This window comes from Halichoerus grypus, chromosome 4 (genome assembly GCF_964656455.1).
Source record: "Halichoerus grypus chromosome 4, mHalGry1.hap1.1, whole genome shotgun sequence".
Classification (NCBI taxonomy): Eukaryota; Metazoa; Chordata; class Mammalia; order Carnivora; family Phocidae; genus Halichoerus; species Halichoerus grypus.
Window position 1 is genome coordinate 102,162,260 of NC_135715.1, and position 19,056 is coordinate 102,181,315.

The 19,056-nt window shown below is 39.3% G+C and overlaps 1 protein-coding gene across 3 annotated transcripts in view; it reads left to right on the forward strand.

Moving 5' to 3' along the window:
• Window positions 1-5,013: 5,013 nt before the first annotated feature.
• Window positions 5,014-19,056, forward strand: part of UBXN4 (UBX domain protein 4) — a 57,989-nt gene continuing 43,946 nt past the window's right edge. Inside the window, exons 1-5 of one of the 3 annotated variants that reach the window (XM_078070734.1) lie at window positions 5,014-5,244; window positions 12,875-12,977; window positions 16,164-16,192; window positions 16,716-16,834; window positions 17,467-17,641. In XM_078070734.1, the coding sequence (XP_077926860.1) occupies window positions 5,163-5,244; window positions 12,875-12,977; window positions 16,164-16,192; window positions 16,716-16,834; window positions 17,467-17,641 (508 nt within the window). In that variant the 5' untranslated portion in view covers window positions 5,014-5,162. Of the gene's footprint in view, window positions 5,245-5,269; window positions 5,834-12,874; window positions 12,978-16,163; window positions 16,193-16,715; window positions 16,835-17,466; window positions 17,642-19,056 lie in introns of those variants that run through there. The other 2 variants (XM_078070737.1, XM_078070736.1) reach the window with 2 other exon arrangements.

The following is a 19,056-nucleotide window of genomic DNA, read 5'->3' on the forward strand; positions in this document are numbered from 1 at the left end:
GCCACTGAAATTTGAGGATTTTTTCCCCATGTAACTTACCCTCTGCCCGGAACATTTGTTCTTGCCACCTTACACCAACTTCTGGTTAATCTGTGCTCACACTTCAGATCTTACCTCAAATATCACTTCCTTCAGGTAGCCTGCTCTTCTTTTAGAGCTCCCTATTTCAGTCCTCCAGACTAAGTCATTTCTGCCAGTATTAACCCTAATAATATCCTGTCCTTTCTCTTTGAAGCATTAATCACAATGGTAATTATATGAGTAATTGGTCAATTGGTTGCTTAATGTTTTTCTATCCATCAGCATGTAATTTTCAGAGCAGGAAAAATGACTACTGCTTTTGTTTACTAATACATTCTCAGATCCTACCAGGGCCTTTCTCAACAAATATTTGTCCAGTAATTAAATGAAGAAATGATCTAGCTGAGTCAAATGCTTTGAATCCTGAAAGGCACACATTTATTTTTCTTAAGTATGGTTTTGGCAGGCAGGCAGAAATAATAGCTAGCATGTATAAAGCAGTTAATTACTATGTGCCTAGCACTTGCTCAACACTTACAAAGGTCCCTATTTTATGACAATAGCCCTAAAAGGAGAGTTTCTATTTTTATCCCAGTTTACTAGTGAGGGAACTGAAGTGAGAGAGAGGTGAAGAAATTTCCGAAGGTCACACAGTAACTGTTGGCTGTATAATTGAGCCAGGAAAGCCTGACTCCAGAGTCCATGGGCTTAATTACTTACATTACTGCCTTAAGCCTTGTTAATAGAGTGACTGCCACTTTTATTGGTCTTATTCACCTGGATCTCTATGAGAAGCGGGAAAAGAATGCCATCCCATCTTCACTCATGAAAATTTGATTGTTGTGAGTGAAGTTTGGAATATATTCAAATGTTCCTTCTCTCCTTTTAAATTCATATGCATCTATAAGCCTTATATCGTAACTATTCTCTCACTGGTCTATAGGCAAGTGATTATCCTTTGTATAATCATTTTAATTTCTTTACACTTTTCCCTCTTTCACTCAAGAAAAAACAAAAACAGAGAATATTATTTTCCCTTTACATGTTTTTTATATAAATGGCTTTGCAATATGTAAGTCATATAGCCTCCTCTGGTGGTAAAGAGGTGCAAGCTTCTATGGAATAAAAAAAGGCGGGTGGGGGGAGGTTAAAAAAGCAGGTGTAGGACTTTATATTTCAAGGTGATATTACCAAGCCAGCTTTGACTTCTTTTTCAAGCAATGGTAAAGGGCTGGCACTGAATCATCCACCTTCTTGTGAATATTGGGTATCTTGAAACTTACGAATGGATTTATGTCTAAAGTTATATTTTTCCCCCTCTTCCTGTTAAAATGGAAGGGGTATCTCCTCTGCTTGTGCTCTGGGTCCCATTGCAGCTTGTTTAGAACCGTGGTGTGTACAATAAGCAACATTTGACTTACAGTAACTGTCCTAGTTATTATCTCACAAGACTTGTGTCATCATAGATACCAGTGCTTTCCATATTCCATTTTGTCATTCTCAGAGTGTTGGCAATGTCGTTCCTCATGGCCACAAGATAGCTGCAGCAGTACCAGGCATCATATGCACACAACCACATACAGCAAAGAAGGGTTGTGCTTTCTTCCATGTGTCTCTTTTTATTAGGAAAATTCCTCCTAGAAGTGCCACCCTCCCTTCCCATGAGGCCCTGCAAGGAAGGGGAGGTTGAAAAAATAAGTGTCTGGCAGTTTCCCCTCTCAATGGGGAAACTCTGGCAGCAAGGGATAATGGGGGCGTGGAAAAAGAATGATTGTCAGGTGGGCTCTTAGCAGAATTTGCCATATACCTCATATTCCTTCCGATCTTCACAGAGCCCTCCCTCTTTCCTGTGTTTCCATAGCTCTTTTCTATCAGTACTGAATTGTGTACATATTTCTTCAATCATTTAAAAAGGCTGTTCTTTACCATTCCAAATCCCTGTACCCCTTTCTTCCTTCCGTTCACACTTACTGACATCCCTTCCTTACTTCCCCCTTCTCTCTTCAACCCATTGCCATCTAACTTACACAGAGAATCCAAAGCCCCCCTTGCTAAGTTGATAATCACTTCTATGTTGCTAAAAACTATGGACATTTAAAGATCTTATCTAAATTGACCCAACAGTAGGATTCAACATAGCTGCTTCTCACTCCCTTCTCAAAACTCTCTCTACCCTTGGTTTCTTTGGTATCACATTCTCCCATTTTCCTCCACACAGTCCCTCCCTCCAACCCCACCATTTTTCCTGGGTTTCCTTTATTGGTTTATACTTTTCTATACAACCCTGTAGATGTTAGAGGTTGAGACTTCAGTCATATACCCTTGTCTTCCCTGACTTTGCATACTCCATAAGTGATATCATCCTCCAGAGCCTCAATTGTCCCCTGTATGTAGAAAATCCCTACCTCAAGGTTTAAGAACTGTTTTCTGAGCTCCAAACCTAGTATCTGCCTACTTAATATCTCCACTTTGTGTCTCCAGCACTCCAAAAACATGTCTAATTTTGAACTCACGTCTTCATACACTCCTCCCCCTCAACCTGCTCTTCCTTCAATGTTCTCCCTCTCAGTAGACCTTCTATACAATTTCTCAAGACAGGAACCCAAGATTTTTTCTTGACTGCTCCTTCCTCAAATTCTGTATCTAATAAATCAACAACACTGTTGGGTCTGCTTCCAAAACATCCAAAGTATCCACCTCTCCATTTCCCTTACACATGGACAGTAGCCTCTTAAACCAGTCTCTTCACATTCACCCATCCCACTTCCAGTCCAGTCCATTTAAACTGTAGCATAGTTAAATGTTAAAAACACAAGTCTTATATGTAACTCCTCTGTTTAAAATTCTTCAATGGCTTTCTGCAACTTTTAGAAAAATGTCTGCAATCTTTAACAGGATTTCCAAGGCCTTGTATGATCTAATTCTTGCCTTTCTTTCCAGCCTCATCTGCACCGCACTCCCCTTTCTATGTTTTAGCCACACTGGACATTTTAGTTCAAGTGTACTGTTCTCACTGGCTTCAGAGCATTCACATTACTGCTTCCTCTACTTTGATTAGTCTTTTCCTTCACCTGGTTAGATTTTCCCTGACATGTCATTTCCTCAGGAAGGGCTTTCCTTACCCCTGCTATCCATGTTTGGTCATCACACATTTTTGGTCATCATCACACATTTCTGAAGCACTTAGAATTTCCCCTTTGTGACATTCATCCTCACTTACAATCACTTGTTCAGTGTCTGCCTTCCTCTTTAGATTGTGCAGTCACAAAGGCAGGGCCCTGTCTGATTGCCTCACTGTATCCATGCCTAGTATGTATGTCTGGCTCATAGTAGATGAGCAATAAACATTTGATAAATGAATTAAAGGCTATGAATGATTCTTACATTAGAAATAAAGACATCACTCTACTGAAAGAATTTACAGGTCAATTGAATTTTTTTTAAGACTTTATTTATATATTTGACAGAGACACAGCGAGAGAGGGAACACAAGCAGGGGGAGTGGGAGAGGGGGAAGCAGGCTTCCCGCGGAGCAGGGTGCCCCATGTGTGGCTCGATCTGAGGACCCTGGGATCATGACCTGAGTCGAAGGCAGCGCTTAACGACTGAGCCACCCAGGCGCCCCTAGGTTAACTGAATTTTAAGAAATCCATTTAAAGTTGATATTGAAGAACAACTCTTAATTCTTCTTGAGAAATGATGTCCTATAGAAGCAGCATTATGTTTCCATGTATAAGAACACTATATAAGAGGCCTGATTGGAAAAAAGTAAATACAAATCAGAGTGGAATCTGTTAACTATTTTTAGGTAAAATATTTATAGGAAAGAGGTGTTTTCAGATGTAGTATCTTAATCCTGCAAAGACTGTCAAATGGTTGTACTGCTGAGGGGGCAATTCAATTGATGTAGAATGTATAATATAATAACATATGCAACTTTAAAAAAGCCATATAAGCCTTAGCTAATAGTTATTAGAGACTGTGTAATTCCAGAAAGTATTAAGTATAGACCAGTTTTCATGTTATTAAAATTATTTTTAAAGATTTCATTTTTAAGTAATCTCTACACACAAGGTGGGGCTGGAACTCAGGACCCTAAGATCAAGAGTCACATGCTCCACCCACTGAGCCGGCCAGGAGCCACGGGATGGCAACCGAGCACAAAAGGCCATATCTTGATTATAGAACATTCACATATAAAATTGTAAACGAAAGCATTATCTGTCCTCCTCCTTTGGATTACCATGGAGAGTGAATGATTATTCTCTGCTTTTAAGTCACTTTAGAAAGCAGCTGTGGCACTAGCAGAGCCAGTGTTCTGAGGTTTTGGAAACGCCTAGGAGACTGCTGGAAGCTTGCATTCTACCAACACCTCCCCTCAGGTACACGGGCTGTATGGTATTACACAGGTTGACGTTGCGGTTTTTACCCTTTCTCTTCAGGGTTGGGCTGCTAAGTTCAGCAGAAGTCGAAGCGCACTTAGTTCCATACAGAGAAACACCTACCCTCTCACACAATGGCCACTACTCATAATAAAGAATTACATCGTCCACAATTAGGGTTTCACCCGGGGCGGGGACGACTTCCTCCATACTTAATGTCTCAGGGAGGCGGCGCAGAGCACCTCCTCGACAGTGAGCCCTGCGTCCTCTCCTCCCCTTTACAGATTGGAAAAAGGCTTTCTCATTGCTGCCCCCTTCAGCTGTGCCCCGGAAACCACAGTTACGTTTTCCACATAGGAGAAAAGAAGCCTAAGAAGACTACAATTCCCGTCATGCCTCATGAAGGCGTCGCCGACGCGCCGGAGCGGTTAGTCAGCTTTCCCACTGGCTCTTTCCACTTCCGGAACTGCAGGGTCTGAGGCCTAGAGGCCGCGCGCACACACCAACTTGCCAACGAGACAAGGCACTGGGGCGCGGTGTCAACGGCGACGTGTGGCGTCACGGGACGCAGGGCGCGCCTGGTTCGCGCGCTTGCGCGCGTCCTAGGGGACTGCTGACGGGATTGCGTGCTTGCGCCGAGGCGGGGGGCAGACCAGCTGGGGCTGCGGGGGCCGCGGGGCCAGACGAAGGAGAGGGCGGGGCCAGCTTCGGGACAGCGGCGACAACACTCCGAGCGAGCGCCTGGGCCCGAGGAGAGCGATGTTGTGGTTCCAGGGCGCCATTCCGGCCGCCATCGCGTCGGCCAAGAGGAGCGGCGCGGTCTTCGTGGTATTCGTGGCAGGTGAAGGGGGCGGGGGCCCGAGTTGTGGCCGAACACCCCTCCGGCCTACCTCCAATCCTAGGATCCACCAGCCTTTCCTCCGTGCTCCGACAGGCCCAGGCTGCCGTCCCTGGCTTCTCAGCGCTTCCCCCTTCCGTTTGGGGCATGCCGAGCCTGCCTAGGCCCCCAGCTCCCGCTTCTCCCAGCACCCCGGCGGGAGGCACGGTCCCCGCCTCGCCGCCAAAGCTTGCTGAGCCCCGCTTACAGCTCTGGCGGGGCACGGGGCAGCGTCCGGCAGGCCCTCGCCGCCCACCCCCGCTGAGCCCCCTAAGGAGTTGGCGCACTTAGACCCCAACAGCCCCCTCTCGGGGACCTCAGTAGATCTCTCTGTCCCCTAGGACCCACCTCGGGATGCTTAACGTTCGTGTAGCGTAAGTGTTTAGGTGGGGATAGAGACAGGCCATTCGACAGGGAGTTGGGTTCGTAATTAGTTGTGGACTGTCAGGAAGAAAGCTGTGTCATCGGTAAGCAACAAAGAGAAGCCACCTGATGTTCACGGCTACTGGCGGTCGTTACGTTCCTGAAACGCAAACTTTTGAGCTTTATATAGGTTGGATTTTTTTTTTTTCAATTGTAATAGGGGGAGAGAGTCTAATGTGGAATATTTGCTTTGTTGCAAGTTGTTTTTTGTACCGTTTGTTTAGAAGAAGACGTTCAGTCTTTGGTTCGTTTTGCTGTCTACCTAGTCTAATATCTACAGTTTCGAGAACGTGAGCTAACTCATTTATCCGTGTTACTCTGGTTTATTTTGCTCCGTCTTTTATTACCACCCTATTTTATCACAGAAATCATCTAGATTTATAGTAGATCTAAGCCTCTATGGTTTTGCTGTTCTCATTACATGAGCCAAATTAGTGTTTGTGACTTCTATTAATTTGAGGTGTATTATTTCAGCAATTTGTGCTTAATAACGGTGTACTCATTCACTTATGACTCTTGGGAGAGTAGATAACAGCTCTATAACTTTATGCACTGCAGTGAAGAAATGCTAAAATATGAGTTTCACTTAACATAAAATTTGAAATTTATAATTGTTTTAAGTTATGCCAAATTTTTAGTTCAGTGTTGTTAATTAGAAAAGCAGTTTGATCCTCTTATGCTGCTTTAGAGTTGTATTTTACATACATAACTGCTATAATCCTGTAAGGAAAAAAAAGTGGGATAAAAAAGGGATTACAAAGGAAAGGAGAATTAAATGATACTTAACTATGCTCATTAAGAGTATATTAATAGTTTTATGACATTTTAAGTTGTTTTTCACATAAAATCTTGGTTGATTCTTTGATAAGTAGAACAGGTATTATTATACCCATTTGTAGATGAGGAAATTTATGTCCACAGTGGTTAAGTGACCTGCACCAGCATCACAAAAAGTATTTCCATCTTGTCTTGACAAATTTTTTTTTTAGCAGCTTCAGGTGTGTTTTTTTGTTTTGGTTTTGTTTTGTTTGTTTGTTTCTTAAGAAAAACCAAGAACTGTAGACTTCATGTATTAATGAAATTGGTGTAGCAGTCAGGAAATCTAGGATTATGGTAGTCATTTAAAAAAAAATTATTTATTTTAGGGGGGAAGGGCAGAGGGAGAGGGAGGGAATCCTCAGGTAGACTCCCAGCTGAGTGGGGAGCCCAGTGCTGGGCTTGATCCCAGGACCCTGAGATCCTGATCTGAGCCGAAATCAAGAGTCGGACACTTAACTGATTGAACCATCCAGGCTCCCTGATGGTAGTCATTTTTTAAACAAAAAACACAACTGATGGTGTCTAAATGATCCTAGAAGATCTTTTTGGGCTAAATAGTTAATTTGAAATAAGAAATTCTAGAATGAACATAGGAAACAGTAGTGGTAGTTATTACTATAGCAAAATAAAGTTAGAGGTCTTTGGGACTGTGTGTGTGTGTGTATACATTCTTCAGTTAACTTTTTACTGATGAGCACATATTATGTTTGTAGAATATCAATGAATGTTTGTTGAATGTTTGTAGGAACACCGTTAGCAATCTGTCAAAGGAGTTTGTCCCTTGACCTGTTCAAAATACTGTTGGCTTTCCTAGAGTTTTTAGGAATCTCCAACACTAGGTAGGATTAGTTTCACTCCAGGAATATGTAGATATTGGGGTCTTGAAACTGCAACACTTACATATTGCTTAGACCTTTGTTCATAGCCAGAACTTACGATTTTCTTAGATGGGATACCTTTACAATAATAAACCAACTCAGTAGAAAATTAAAAAGATATCTTAAAGGCTGGAAGAAGTGGTCTTAAGGGTATACTTTGTTTCATATAACCCCTCATTTGGGAAGCACTTCACGCAAGTTGATTTCATGGATGAATTAAAGAAAATTGTAGAATTAAAACTGGAGAGATTACTACTAGTTCAGAGAAGAACTTAGCAAGTATTTTCAAGGTATTATGTCTTTGTAAATTGAAAGAAATAAAACTGAAGATTTTGATTCTGTTCTTGGGAAGGTAGAATATTCTGACAAGGATCCGGAAGCAAAGGTGTCAGTTCACAGACTAGTGTTGCTAGTGGGCTAAACTTCTCATGACAGACACTATTTACTGCCCTTTTAGGTTCAAAAAGACCACAAAAGCTTTTAGATTTTGACTAGTTGACGTTTTCTGGATTGGAATTCCTGGCTGTACTAAGATCTGCAACTCTTTGTTTCTGAGTTTGTATTGTTCTTTTGTTTGTTTGTTTTTAAGATTTTATTTTTTTAAAAATCTCTACACCCCATGTGAGGCTCGAACTCACAACCCTGAGATCAAGAGTCACATGCTCTACCTACTGAGCTAGCCAGGTGTCCTTGTATTGTTCTTTTTAAGTGTCTTTACTTTGGGTACTGCTGATACTACCAAAGATACAACATTTTCTACTAAAATTTTAGGCTGACCTAACTCCATAGCATAGTTCATATACCGATTAATAAGAAACTAAAGATACTGAAGTCGGCAGTTAATAATCTTACTCCGTAGAGTTAATGTAGGTCACAGTGAGTTAAGTAATTCCATTCAACCTTACGTCTCTGTTAGTCAAGCAGGTGTTGCTGCCACTAGGCTGAGCTATGGACAGACACTGCTAACGGGGATGTGATATTTGGGACCCTCCCCAGATGGTACAACATAGTAAGAAGTACTAACCTCAGAAATAGGAGATCCATACTTCTAGCTACCCACTCGTCATCCCCACTTAGATGCCTCATAGGATTCTCAAGTATAAAAGTATGTTTACTGCCTGAACTTGTGTTTCTCCCCATCAGTGTTGTACATTTAGTAAATGGCACGACTTTTACATTCAGGTGGATAAACCATAGTGTGGGAGTCATCTTTGAATCTCAACTCTTTAGTCTCCTCTTGTCTCGTGTTCCGTGTTGTTTATGACATTCCCAGTCACACAGGCCTTTTCCTACACGTAAAATCCTGCTTAGTGAACTGTTCAGACTCTTGGCCCAGCTCAGCCTTTTCATCCTTTATGTCTTCCCTTAAATGCCACCCCAGAGAAGGCTTCCCTGACTGATCTAAAAAGGTCTTGTTATTTTCTTAGATCTGTTCTTTTTTTCACCGTATTTATTACTATAATTATTTGTAATTGTTTACTAAACAAGTACATTTCTTGTACCTTTAGATTTTTAAACTCCACGGAGGGCAGGCAGTGTCTCATTTGTTTCACATTTAGCTTATAGTTTTCCTCATTTGCTTCCTCAACATCTGGGAGTCTGCTAATGGGCATTCTTTTTGGTCCTGGTCTGTGGATGCGTTCTACTCCCTATTTACTTTTCCATGGCCAGATTTGTCAAGCTCCTATTCCTGGATCATCTCACATAGAATATACTCAAATATGCAGCATTAGGGGTGCCTGGGTGCCTCAGTCGTTAAGCGTCTGCCTTCGGCTCAGGTCATGATCCCAGGGTCCTGGGATCGAGCCCTGCATCGGGCTCCCTGCTCCGCGGGAAGCCTGCTTCTCCCTCTCCCACTCCCCCTGCTTGTGTTCCCTCTCTCGTTGTGTCTCTGTCAAATAAATAAATAAAATCTTTAAAAAATATGTATATATATGCAGCATTAGTCAATTATTGTAGGTATGCCAAGATACTTACTATACCAGAAATTTAGCTGTTCATTCCACAAAATACTTATTGAGGGCTTGCTATATGCCAGGTACTTACCATATGCCAGCTTGTATTGTAGGCATTTGAGTTATATTAGTAAATAAAGAAAACAGTCCTTGCTTTCATGGAGCCTGCTTTCTAGTTGAGGGAGACAGTAAATATAGTAATAAAACACATGGTTTATTAGAAGATCCTAAGTATTACAGGGGGAAAAAAAGACCAGGAGATTAGGGAACTTTGGGGATGTCTGAAGGCTGTCATTTTGTTTTTTATTTGTATATATTTGTATATATGGGACTTGTGGGACTTGAGCTCATGACCCTGAGATCAAGAGTCGCATGCTCTACTGACTGAGCCAGCTAGCTGCCCCTAAAGGCTGTCATTTTAAAGTAGTGTGTAGTAGGGAAGGCTTTATTGAGAAGGTAATATTTGACCAAGAACTTAAAGGAGTTGAGTGTTAACCATCTAAATATCTGAGGAAAGAACATTCCAGGCAGAGGAAACAACTAGTACAAAGACCTTAAAGTAAGAGTGTTTTTGTATTAGCTGAATAGGAATAAGGTAAAGAGAAATGAGGTCAGAGGTAACTGGAGGTATGAGACCATTTGTAGGGAGTTTGACTTTTAATGTGAGGGAAATTGGGAGCCATTGTAGGATTTTGAGCAGAGGACTGATGTGGTAAGACTCTAATGAAAGTTGCCATGTTAAGAACAGACTGAGAAGCTTTGCCACATCTACTGCAGCCAGCAGTCAGACTGTTGGCGTTCCAGAAAATGTCGACATCACTGTGAAGGGATGCATAGTTATTGTGAAAGGCCCCAGAGGAACCCTGTGAAGGGACTTCAGTCACATCAGTGTAGAACTCCATCTCCTTGGAAGGAGAAAGAAGAGCCTCTGAGTTGACAAATGGTGGGGAAATAGAAAAGAACTGGCTACTATTCCCATTACCTGTAGTCCTGTACAGTATATGATCTGGGGGAGGGGGTGCTCCTGACTGGCTCAGTCGGTAGAGCATGTGATTCTTAACGTGGGGTCGTGAGTTTGAGCCCCATGATGGATGTAGAGATTACTTTTTTTTTTAAGATTTTATTTATTTATTTGACAGAGAGAGACACAGTGAGAAGGAACACAAGCAGGGGGAGTGGGAGAGGGAGAAGCAGGCTTCCTGCGGAGCAGGGAGCCCGATGTGGGGCTCAATCCCAGGACCCTGGGATCATGACCTGAGCCGAAGGCAGACGCTTAACAACTGAGCCAACCAGGCTCCCCTGGTATATAGATTACTTTAAAAAAAAAAGAAAAAAGAACGTGATCAAGGGGGCTACACTGGGCTTCCCTTACAAGATGAGGTCTTTGTATGGTCACTTCCCCATAAATATTGTTATTCAGTAGAATGGTTCTCTTGTTGAAATCTGGAATTTCTTGGTTGAAAAACACATCTGTGGGGTTTGGATGAGGCCAAGTATTGTTTGTTCAGTGTCTCAAGTCCAGAAAGATGAGTTAATTTTGAAGGAAATGACATTGGACTTGTATCAAACTCAGCTGCTTTGATTTAGCAAGCCACAACAGTTAAAAACAAGGATATCAGTAAATTTTTGGACGGTATCTATGTTTCTGAAAAAGGCAGAGTTCAGCAGGCTAATGAATAAGATCTAAGTTGTCCAGCTACAGCAACAGCAAGATGCTAGATGACTTTTCAGACTTATTTGTGGTATTTTAAAAGATGCAGTAAAAGCTATATTGATTGGCGTGGGGTGGGGGAGCTAGATTGGGAAGGGAGACCAGTTAGGAGGCTATTGTAATCATCTAGGTGACATGTGGTAGATTAAATCAGGGTGGTAGCAGTGAAAGTGGTAAGAAATAGTTACATTCTGGATATATTTTGGAGATAGAGTCAGCTGAAGTCAAGGATAATTAGTTTTTAGCCTAAAAACTGAAAGGATGGAGTTACCTTAAACAGGTAACTGAGATGAGGAAGGCTGAGGGTGGATTAAATAGGGGAAAGGGGCTACACATGAGAAGAAAACAGCTTATGGAAGAATAGATACAGAATTATCTCATTTTTGGTAAACAAAAATGTGACCTGAGAACTTTTTTAATCTTTAAATTGGCAGAGGTTGTTCACTTTTGAGAAAGCACTTAGCTCTGCTAAACATCAGAAGTATTTTTCATTGACTTACTTGGGTAAGTTTCCTTCTGCCCACCAGTAAGTGGTTATGTCAAAGTCTAGACATTACAAGTCTAAAAAGGAAGTAATATCTGATAGATAGAACTTTTAAAACATTTTGTTATTGAAGTATGACATACAGTATATTAAGTGAAATATATTAAGTGAGCAGCTCAGTGAATTTTTATATATTAACACACTCGTGTAACTCTCATCCAGATAAGATATAAATATTTCCAGCACCCCCAGAAGGCTCCTTCATGCTCTTTCCCAGTCAGTAGCACCTCCACCCAGGTAACTGCTATGCTGAACTCTATCACCATAGATAACTTCTGGATCAGCATAACTTTTTTGTTTTTAATAAAGATTTTATTTATTTATTTGACAGAGAGAGCGCACAAGCAGGCAGAGAGGCAGGCAGAGGGAGAGGGAGAAGCAGGCTCTCCGCTGAGCAGGGAGCCTGATGCGGGGCTCGAACCCAGGACCCTGGGATCACAACCTGAGTCGAAGGCAGCTGCTTAACCGACTGAGCCACCCAGGCGCTCCAGCATAACTTTTGTTTTTTTTTAGATTTATTTATTTTAGAGAGAGAGCATGTGTGCATGCATGTGAGCAGGGGGAGGGACAGAGGGAAAGGAAGAGAGAAGCAGACTCCTGCTGAGTGTGGAGCCCATCTCAGGTCTCGATCTCAAGACCCTGAGATCATGACCCGAGCCGAAATCAAGAGTGGACATTTAACCACCTGAGCCACCCAGGTGCCCCTGGATCAGCATATCTTTTAAAATTAGCATACCTATAATAAAAGGCAAGTCCAAAACTGCAATCAGAATTGCACCTGCTTCTGTCTACCTTGGAGGAATTCTGGGGAGTGATGCTGTGGTGTGGGAACATTGAGCTCGACAGAAAAGTGCTACATAAAGGAAGAGTATTGTGCATTTATTTTCTAAAATTACATGCACAAAAGCCAAAATAGCTGCTGTACATTTCTACTATGCCTTCCAATTATTGTGATACCATTTGCTTCATAATTTGGATGTCTTTTTTTAGAAAATACTTTGTAAAGTCGAGATACCTTCATTCTTTTTCATTACATCGTCATTTATTTTTTTTTAGCTGTCTAAGCTGTTTTTCATTACTTTTTATAATGTTAACAGTGTATATAATCATGCTTTTCATTTTATGCGAAAATTTTAGTTTTCAAACTTGGTAGAAAATACCAATTGTAGTATTTGTGGAATTATATTTTATTTGAAATTCCATATTCTAAGGGAAAAGAATCTGCAGATATTGGGCTTATAAGTATCCTTGAAATGTTTTACAGGTGATGATGAGCAGTCTACACAGATGGCTGCAAGTTGGGAAGATGAGAAAGTGACAGAAGCATCTTCAGACAGTTTTGTTGCTATTAAAATCGATACCAAAAGGTTTGCTTATATATGTTAATTTTTTAAAGATTATAACCATTGTCTTTTGTTGAGATTTATGGTGATACTCTTACATTATAAGAATGTTGATTTTTCTCTAGGGCATGTTGGGGACTTAAATTCTGATTGCCATTTTCCAAATACATCATGATATCTTGCTGAAAAACTTTTAAGTTCTGCTGGTCCACCAAGCAGCAATGTGACATGTACCAGGAATTCAAAAGAATGTGATCCTTAGCTTCTAAGAACTTGGAAGTAACTGTAAATTATAAATTATATATTGATTATCTCTGGAAGGTTGACCACTCTTTTGGATCCTATTTTTGGAATGAAGCTGTTTAATTCAGTAGGAGTAAGGACTTTTTTAGGTCCTCACAGTACTTGATATCCACAAGTCTCTTTTATTTGTTAATCCATTCCTTCTCCTCCCCCCTTAAAAATGTTTTTTTATTGTAGAAAATTTCAAACATATACACAAGTAAGTGAAAGTGTAATGAACTCCCATGTACTTGTCAACTACTTTGGTAATTATCAACTTATAGTCAGTCTTGTTTGAGCTATACCCCGACCCATTTCCACTCATCCCATATACTTTTGTGGCAAATCTCAGTCATCATGTCACTTCATCAATGAATGTTTTAGTATGTCTCTAAAAAATATATTTTTTAACATTAATTAACCTAAATTTAATATGTGAAAAACTAAATTTTTAACATAACTGTAATACTTCAAAAACAAATTAATAAAAGTTTCTTAATAGCAAATACCCAGCTACTGTTCATATTTTCAGTTGTCTTATTTATGTCATAGTTGTATTCTTAATTTATTATAATTTGTTTGGTTGAGGATCCATCATGGTCCACACACTGTGATGTGTTGATCTCTCTCAAGTCTCCTTTAGTCTGTAGACCCCCCCCCCTTTTTTTTCTTTGCAGTTAATATTTTGGAGAAACTAGGTCATTCGTTCTTTAGTTTCCTACGGTATGGATTTTGTTGACTGCATCCCTGTTAGTGTTATCTAATATGTTCCTCTGTCCTCTATTTCCTGTAAATTGACAGTTGGATTCAGGTTAGATTTTTTTTTCCATCAAGACTACCTCATAAGTAGTGGTAATGTCTTCCATTCTTCCATTAGAAGGCACATAATGACCTGTTGTCTTATCTTTATGATGTTAGCAGCAGGCATCAATGATCAGTCCTAGAAGCATTAATTCATTAGCAACTATAAAATGGCATTTTTGTCCTTTTGATACTGATAATATCAGAATGAGTGGTGGTTGAAAATTACTGTCAAGATTAAAATATTTAGCAATTTACCTGGTAAGTTTGTACGTTTGTTTTTTTTTTTAATTTTATTTATTTAAGTAATGTCTACACCCAACGTGGGGCTCAAACTCATGACCCTGAGATCAAGAGTCACATGCTCTTCTGACTGAGCCATCCAGGTGCCCCAGTTTGAAAATTTTTTACTAAAAATTTTTCAATATTAAAAATGTCATAAAACACATCATAGTGGTTTGCCTCACAGCAGGAGTTATTGAACTATATATTTATTGAGCTATAATCCTTAAAAAAAAAAGAATCTTACCATTTTAATGTATATCCTATCATTTATATTGTCCATTATTTCCAGAAGTACCAGTAATGGCAGGAGGAGTGTAGGAGTATATTGGAAATGGGGAAGAGATGAGAATATCAGAATTCTTGAGGTTATACACAGACTGATGTATCTAGCAGTTTTTTTTTTATTGAGAAAGAGAGAGGGGGGAGAGGGGGAGGGGCAGAGGGAGCGGGAGAGAGAGAATCTTAAGTAGGCTTCATGCCCAGTGAGGAGCCCACTGCAGGGCTTGATTTCACATCCCTGAGATCATGACCTGAGCCAAAATCAAGAGTTGGACGCTTAACCAACTGAGTCACCCAGGAGCCCTGTATCTAGCATTTTTCAAAACAAATTTTATTTTATTTTTTTAAAAACAAATTTCTAAAAGCAGTTGCAGGGATACCTGTGTATAGGATGGTTGCTATTTGTTTCATTATGGACTGCCTGCTAATAGAATCTAATGTGTCTTAACTGATGAAAGTAAATTTTATATATTATATAATAATTATGAAATTATCTAATGTTTTAGTAACATTCTAGTGTGCATTTATTTATAGAGATAGCCTGTGTTGAAAATAGACTGGTAGGAAATACATCAGAAATTTACATTGGTGGGGCGCCTGCCTCCTGGCTCAGTGGGTTAAGGGTCCCACTCTTGATTTCCGCTCAGATCATAATCTCAGGGTCCTGGGATAGAGCCCTGTGTTGGGCTCTGTGCTCAGCAGGGAGTCTACTTGAAGATTCTCTCTCTCCTCTCCTGTTGCCCCTCCCCCCCCAAATAAATAAATCTTTAAAAAAAGTTTACTTTGGTTAGTTTTGGGAAGGTAGGACTCTTCGTAATTTTTTTCTTTATACTTTCCCATTCTATTTTCAGATGTTTTTATGATCATGGTTTATATTCAGAAAATGAAACAAATTTCTAATTCTTGGAAATATTAATTTGATTCTTGGTATTATTGACCCACAGTGATTAGTATCTCTTACTTGTATCATAATGTAAAGTCCCACCTATCCCTGTCCCTAACCACCCAGTTCCCTTCTCTGCAGTAACCAAATCTATTTTCCTCCCCTTTCTTACATTCTCGTTTATTTTCCTCCCCTTTTTTTACAAAAGTGGTAGCATTTTGATACACTTTTTTGTATCTTTTTAATGATTGCTTAGTTTTTACTGGTGGATATTTAGGTTGTTTTGAATCATTACTTATTACAAAGTACTGTATTATCATTTGCACAAGTAAGTTATAAGCATTAATAGCCTCTTGTTACAAGTTAAGATATTGTATTGAGGTATACTTGCTGCTGAGGAAGCAACATGGCAGATACCTGCTTGATTTTTAGTCCCCAGATCCAGCCACCAGTTTGTGGGTTGCAAGAGCAAGTAGCTCTTTAATCCGAAAATTATAAAACAAACCAGAAAAGGTCTGTAAAATAAGAATTGCACTTTTCTCCTCCCACCTGATGACTGTGAAAGGAACTAGTACTTTCAGAAAAATCATTTTAATTGGTTCAGTAAATTTTTATAAAAACAACTGAGTATTTGGAAAACGCATGCATCTAGTGATTTTCTGTTTGATTTTGTTTTACAGTGAAGCCTGCCTACAATTTTCACAAATCTGTATCCTTTCAATAAAGAATTGGTTTGATATATATTTTGCTTGAGGATTTGCCTTTCTTTTAGTTAATTCATGACATTTTGAAATTATTCATTTTTATTTAGGAACTCTTGCATTCTTGTTTATTGAAAATTTATGTTGCTAAGTGTCCTTTGAGATAATACATTGTAACAAAGGGGATCATAGAGAGTTTTTTTATTGTCAATATCTGGAAAGCAGTATGGAGCAGTTTGGTTGGAATGTTAGAAGAAGCTGTTAAGGGGCAAGATAGATGTAAAAGTGACAATAGAGGGGAATGTAGTGGATGTTCTCCACTCAGTTATACAATACAAATAAAACATATATCAGTTTATCTATCACATGCATGATAAGCATAATGATAAGGTAGTTGAAATTATTTGGTAAACATGTTAGCGGATAACATTGTGAAATTCACAAAGATTTGTTTTGCTTTTTTATCAGTAATATTTCATAAAATTATCCCCTTGTTTTTCATGAATTGTTAGACTTAATTAAATTGTACAGATCCCGTAGTGTGTGTTCCATCCAGTTTCTTTATTGGAGACAGTGGAATTCCCTTGGAAGTAATAGCAGGAAGTGTTTCTGCAGATGAACTTGTTACCAGAATTCACAAAGTCCGGCAGGTGAGAAGGAACAGAATTTCTTTATTATAAACATGGGAAAATGGTATGTCAGAAACTTGACATTGGAATATTTTTGGAGCTGCTCTGTATAATCAGGAACCTGCCATGCCATTAAACTTTTAAAAGGTAGTAAATATTATTTTCCTGGATTGGTTTTGAAAATAGCATTGTGAAGTTGTAAGTACCTGAACCTAATGAGTGACTTCTTACTCTCCCTTCTTTCCTCCCTCACCTAACTACTAATACACATCACTATTCCTTTGTTGCAAGAGAGAGGTTGCACATTAAGTTCCCAAACTGTATTGCTTGACACATTTTAAGGAATTTAGTCAATTTCTCATTAGTGTCCTCTTTGGGCAAATGGCTAAGATAGCTTCAAACTTTTTTCCTAGAATTCTAATTTGAAGGAAAATCATTGTGCTTTGAAAATCTTTTTATGTTCTTGTCACATTATAGTTGAATTCCATAGTGTGATTATACCATGTGTAGGATTACACAGTTTAGATTCATGTACTTAGAAGGTTTAGTACTTTTCCCTCCTGTAGAGACAATTGACTTATATTTTGGCCTCATCTGCCAGGTAGATTTAGATACTTACCTGTTCATTAAATTCCAATGTGTTTTCTCCCTAGATGCACTCATTAAAAGGTGAAACATCGGTGGCAAATGGCAGCCAGTCAGAAAGTTCAGTCTCTACTCCACCCACCTCATGTGAACCTAACAACACTTCTGAAAACTCTCAGTCCAGAAATGTGGAGCTTTGTGAGACACCACCCACTTCTGATAGAAAGTCAGATTCTGCAACAGGTAATTTTTAGTGTACCCTTTTGGGTATAGGTAGAAGTACTCCATCACTTTGTTTTAAAGGCCAGGGATTAATATCCTTAAAAATAGCATGTTTCTCAAACTCTGTCATACTCATTTAACTTAAAATTTAAAGGTTGTCTTAAATACAGGTGTTGGTCATACAGTGGCAGAAGAGAATAAAGTCAGTGAATATGCTTTTCAAATCCAAATAGGCAACAGTCCAGAATAGTTGATTTGTAATTTCTTTTACTGTGCTGTAGTTCAGGGACTGTCATTATGACACTTAACAATTTTATAAATATCTTTCCAGCCAGAGGATCTTGAAAGGTCCAAATGAACTAATGTATTTGGAATTGTTTTTATAACCTATAAGATACCATACACATTTAAAAAATAGTATTTGCATTTTTAGAAATTAGAATTAAAAGATAAAATTGTGGAAATAAAAGATGTGACTGCAGAGGGGTTGATAGAAAAGGCAAAAGAGAAAATTTATACTATATATTAGGGATTGTGTTCAGAGTTGCTTGGTGTAATATATCTTTGTATTGGGCAACATAGAGTTAGATAAATCAAGAAGTTAGTAGATTAGTATCCTAAAAGATAATCCTACTCTAGCATCCCAGATAGATAATTATCAAACCTCTATTTACTGACAGGAAGCTCATTACCTTGCAAGAAAGCCTACTGTCAAAGTCCTAGTTTTTAGAAAAATTCTTCTTTATATTGAGATGAAATTTGATGCCCTGTAATTTCTCATTAACTTTAGTGCAACTTAAGAAGTTACACATAACAGGTTTTGAATATTTGAAGAATAGCTGCCATGTCCCCTCTCAGTAGTCTCATTTTGAGGTTTACATCTGCAGATCATTCAAATTCTGGATGCATACAGAACGAGGGGATGCTATAGTGAATGTAGCCCATTTAACTGTACAGCAGGATACTTAATCTTTTACGTTTATCTGGATATTTATCATTGCCAAATTCTTCATTCCCTTTCGAGTATGTTTTCCTCTGGTATCATTTTCTTTCAGCCTGAAAATTTTCCCTTAGCATTTCTTTTCTTTCTTTCTTTTTTTTTAAGATTTATTTATGTATTTGAGAGAGAGAGGGCATGCGCAAGGGGAGGGGGGGGGAGAATTTTCAAGCAGACTCCCTGCTGAGCAAGGAGCCCAGTGCAGGGCTGTATCTCATGACCCATGAGAATATGACCTGAGGTGAAACCAAGAGTTGGACATGTAACTGACTTAGCCACCCAGGTGCCCCTTGCTTAGCATTTCTGACTATACAGGTCTTTTGGTAAAATACTTCTCTTTGTCTCTGAAAAATGATTTTATCTTCATTCTAGAGGGGTATTTTTACTGGATACAAAATTTGGGGTTTACAGTTATTTTTTTCAACCCTTTAAGGATCTT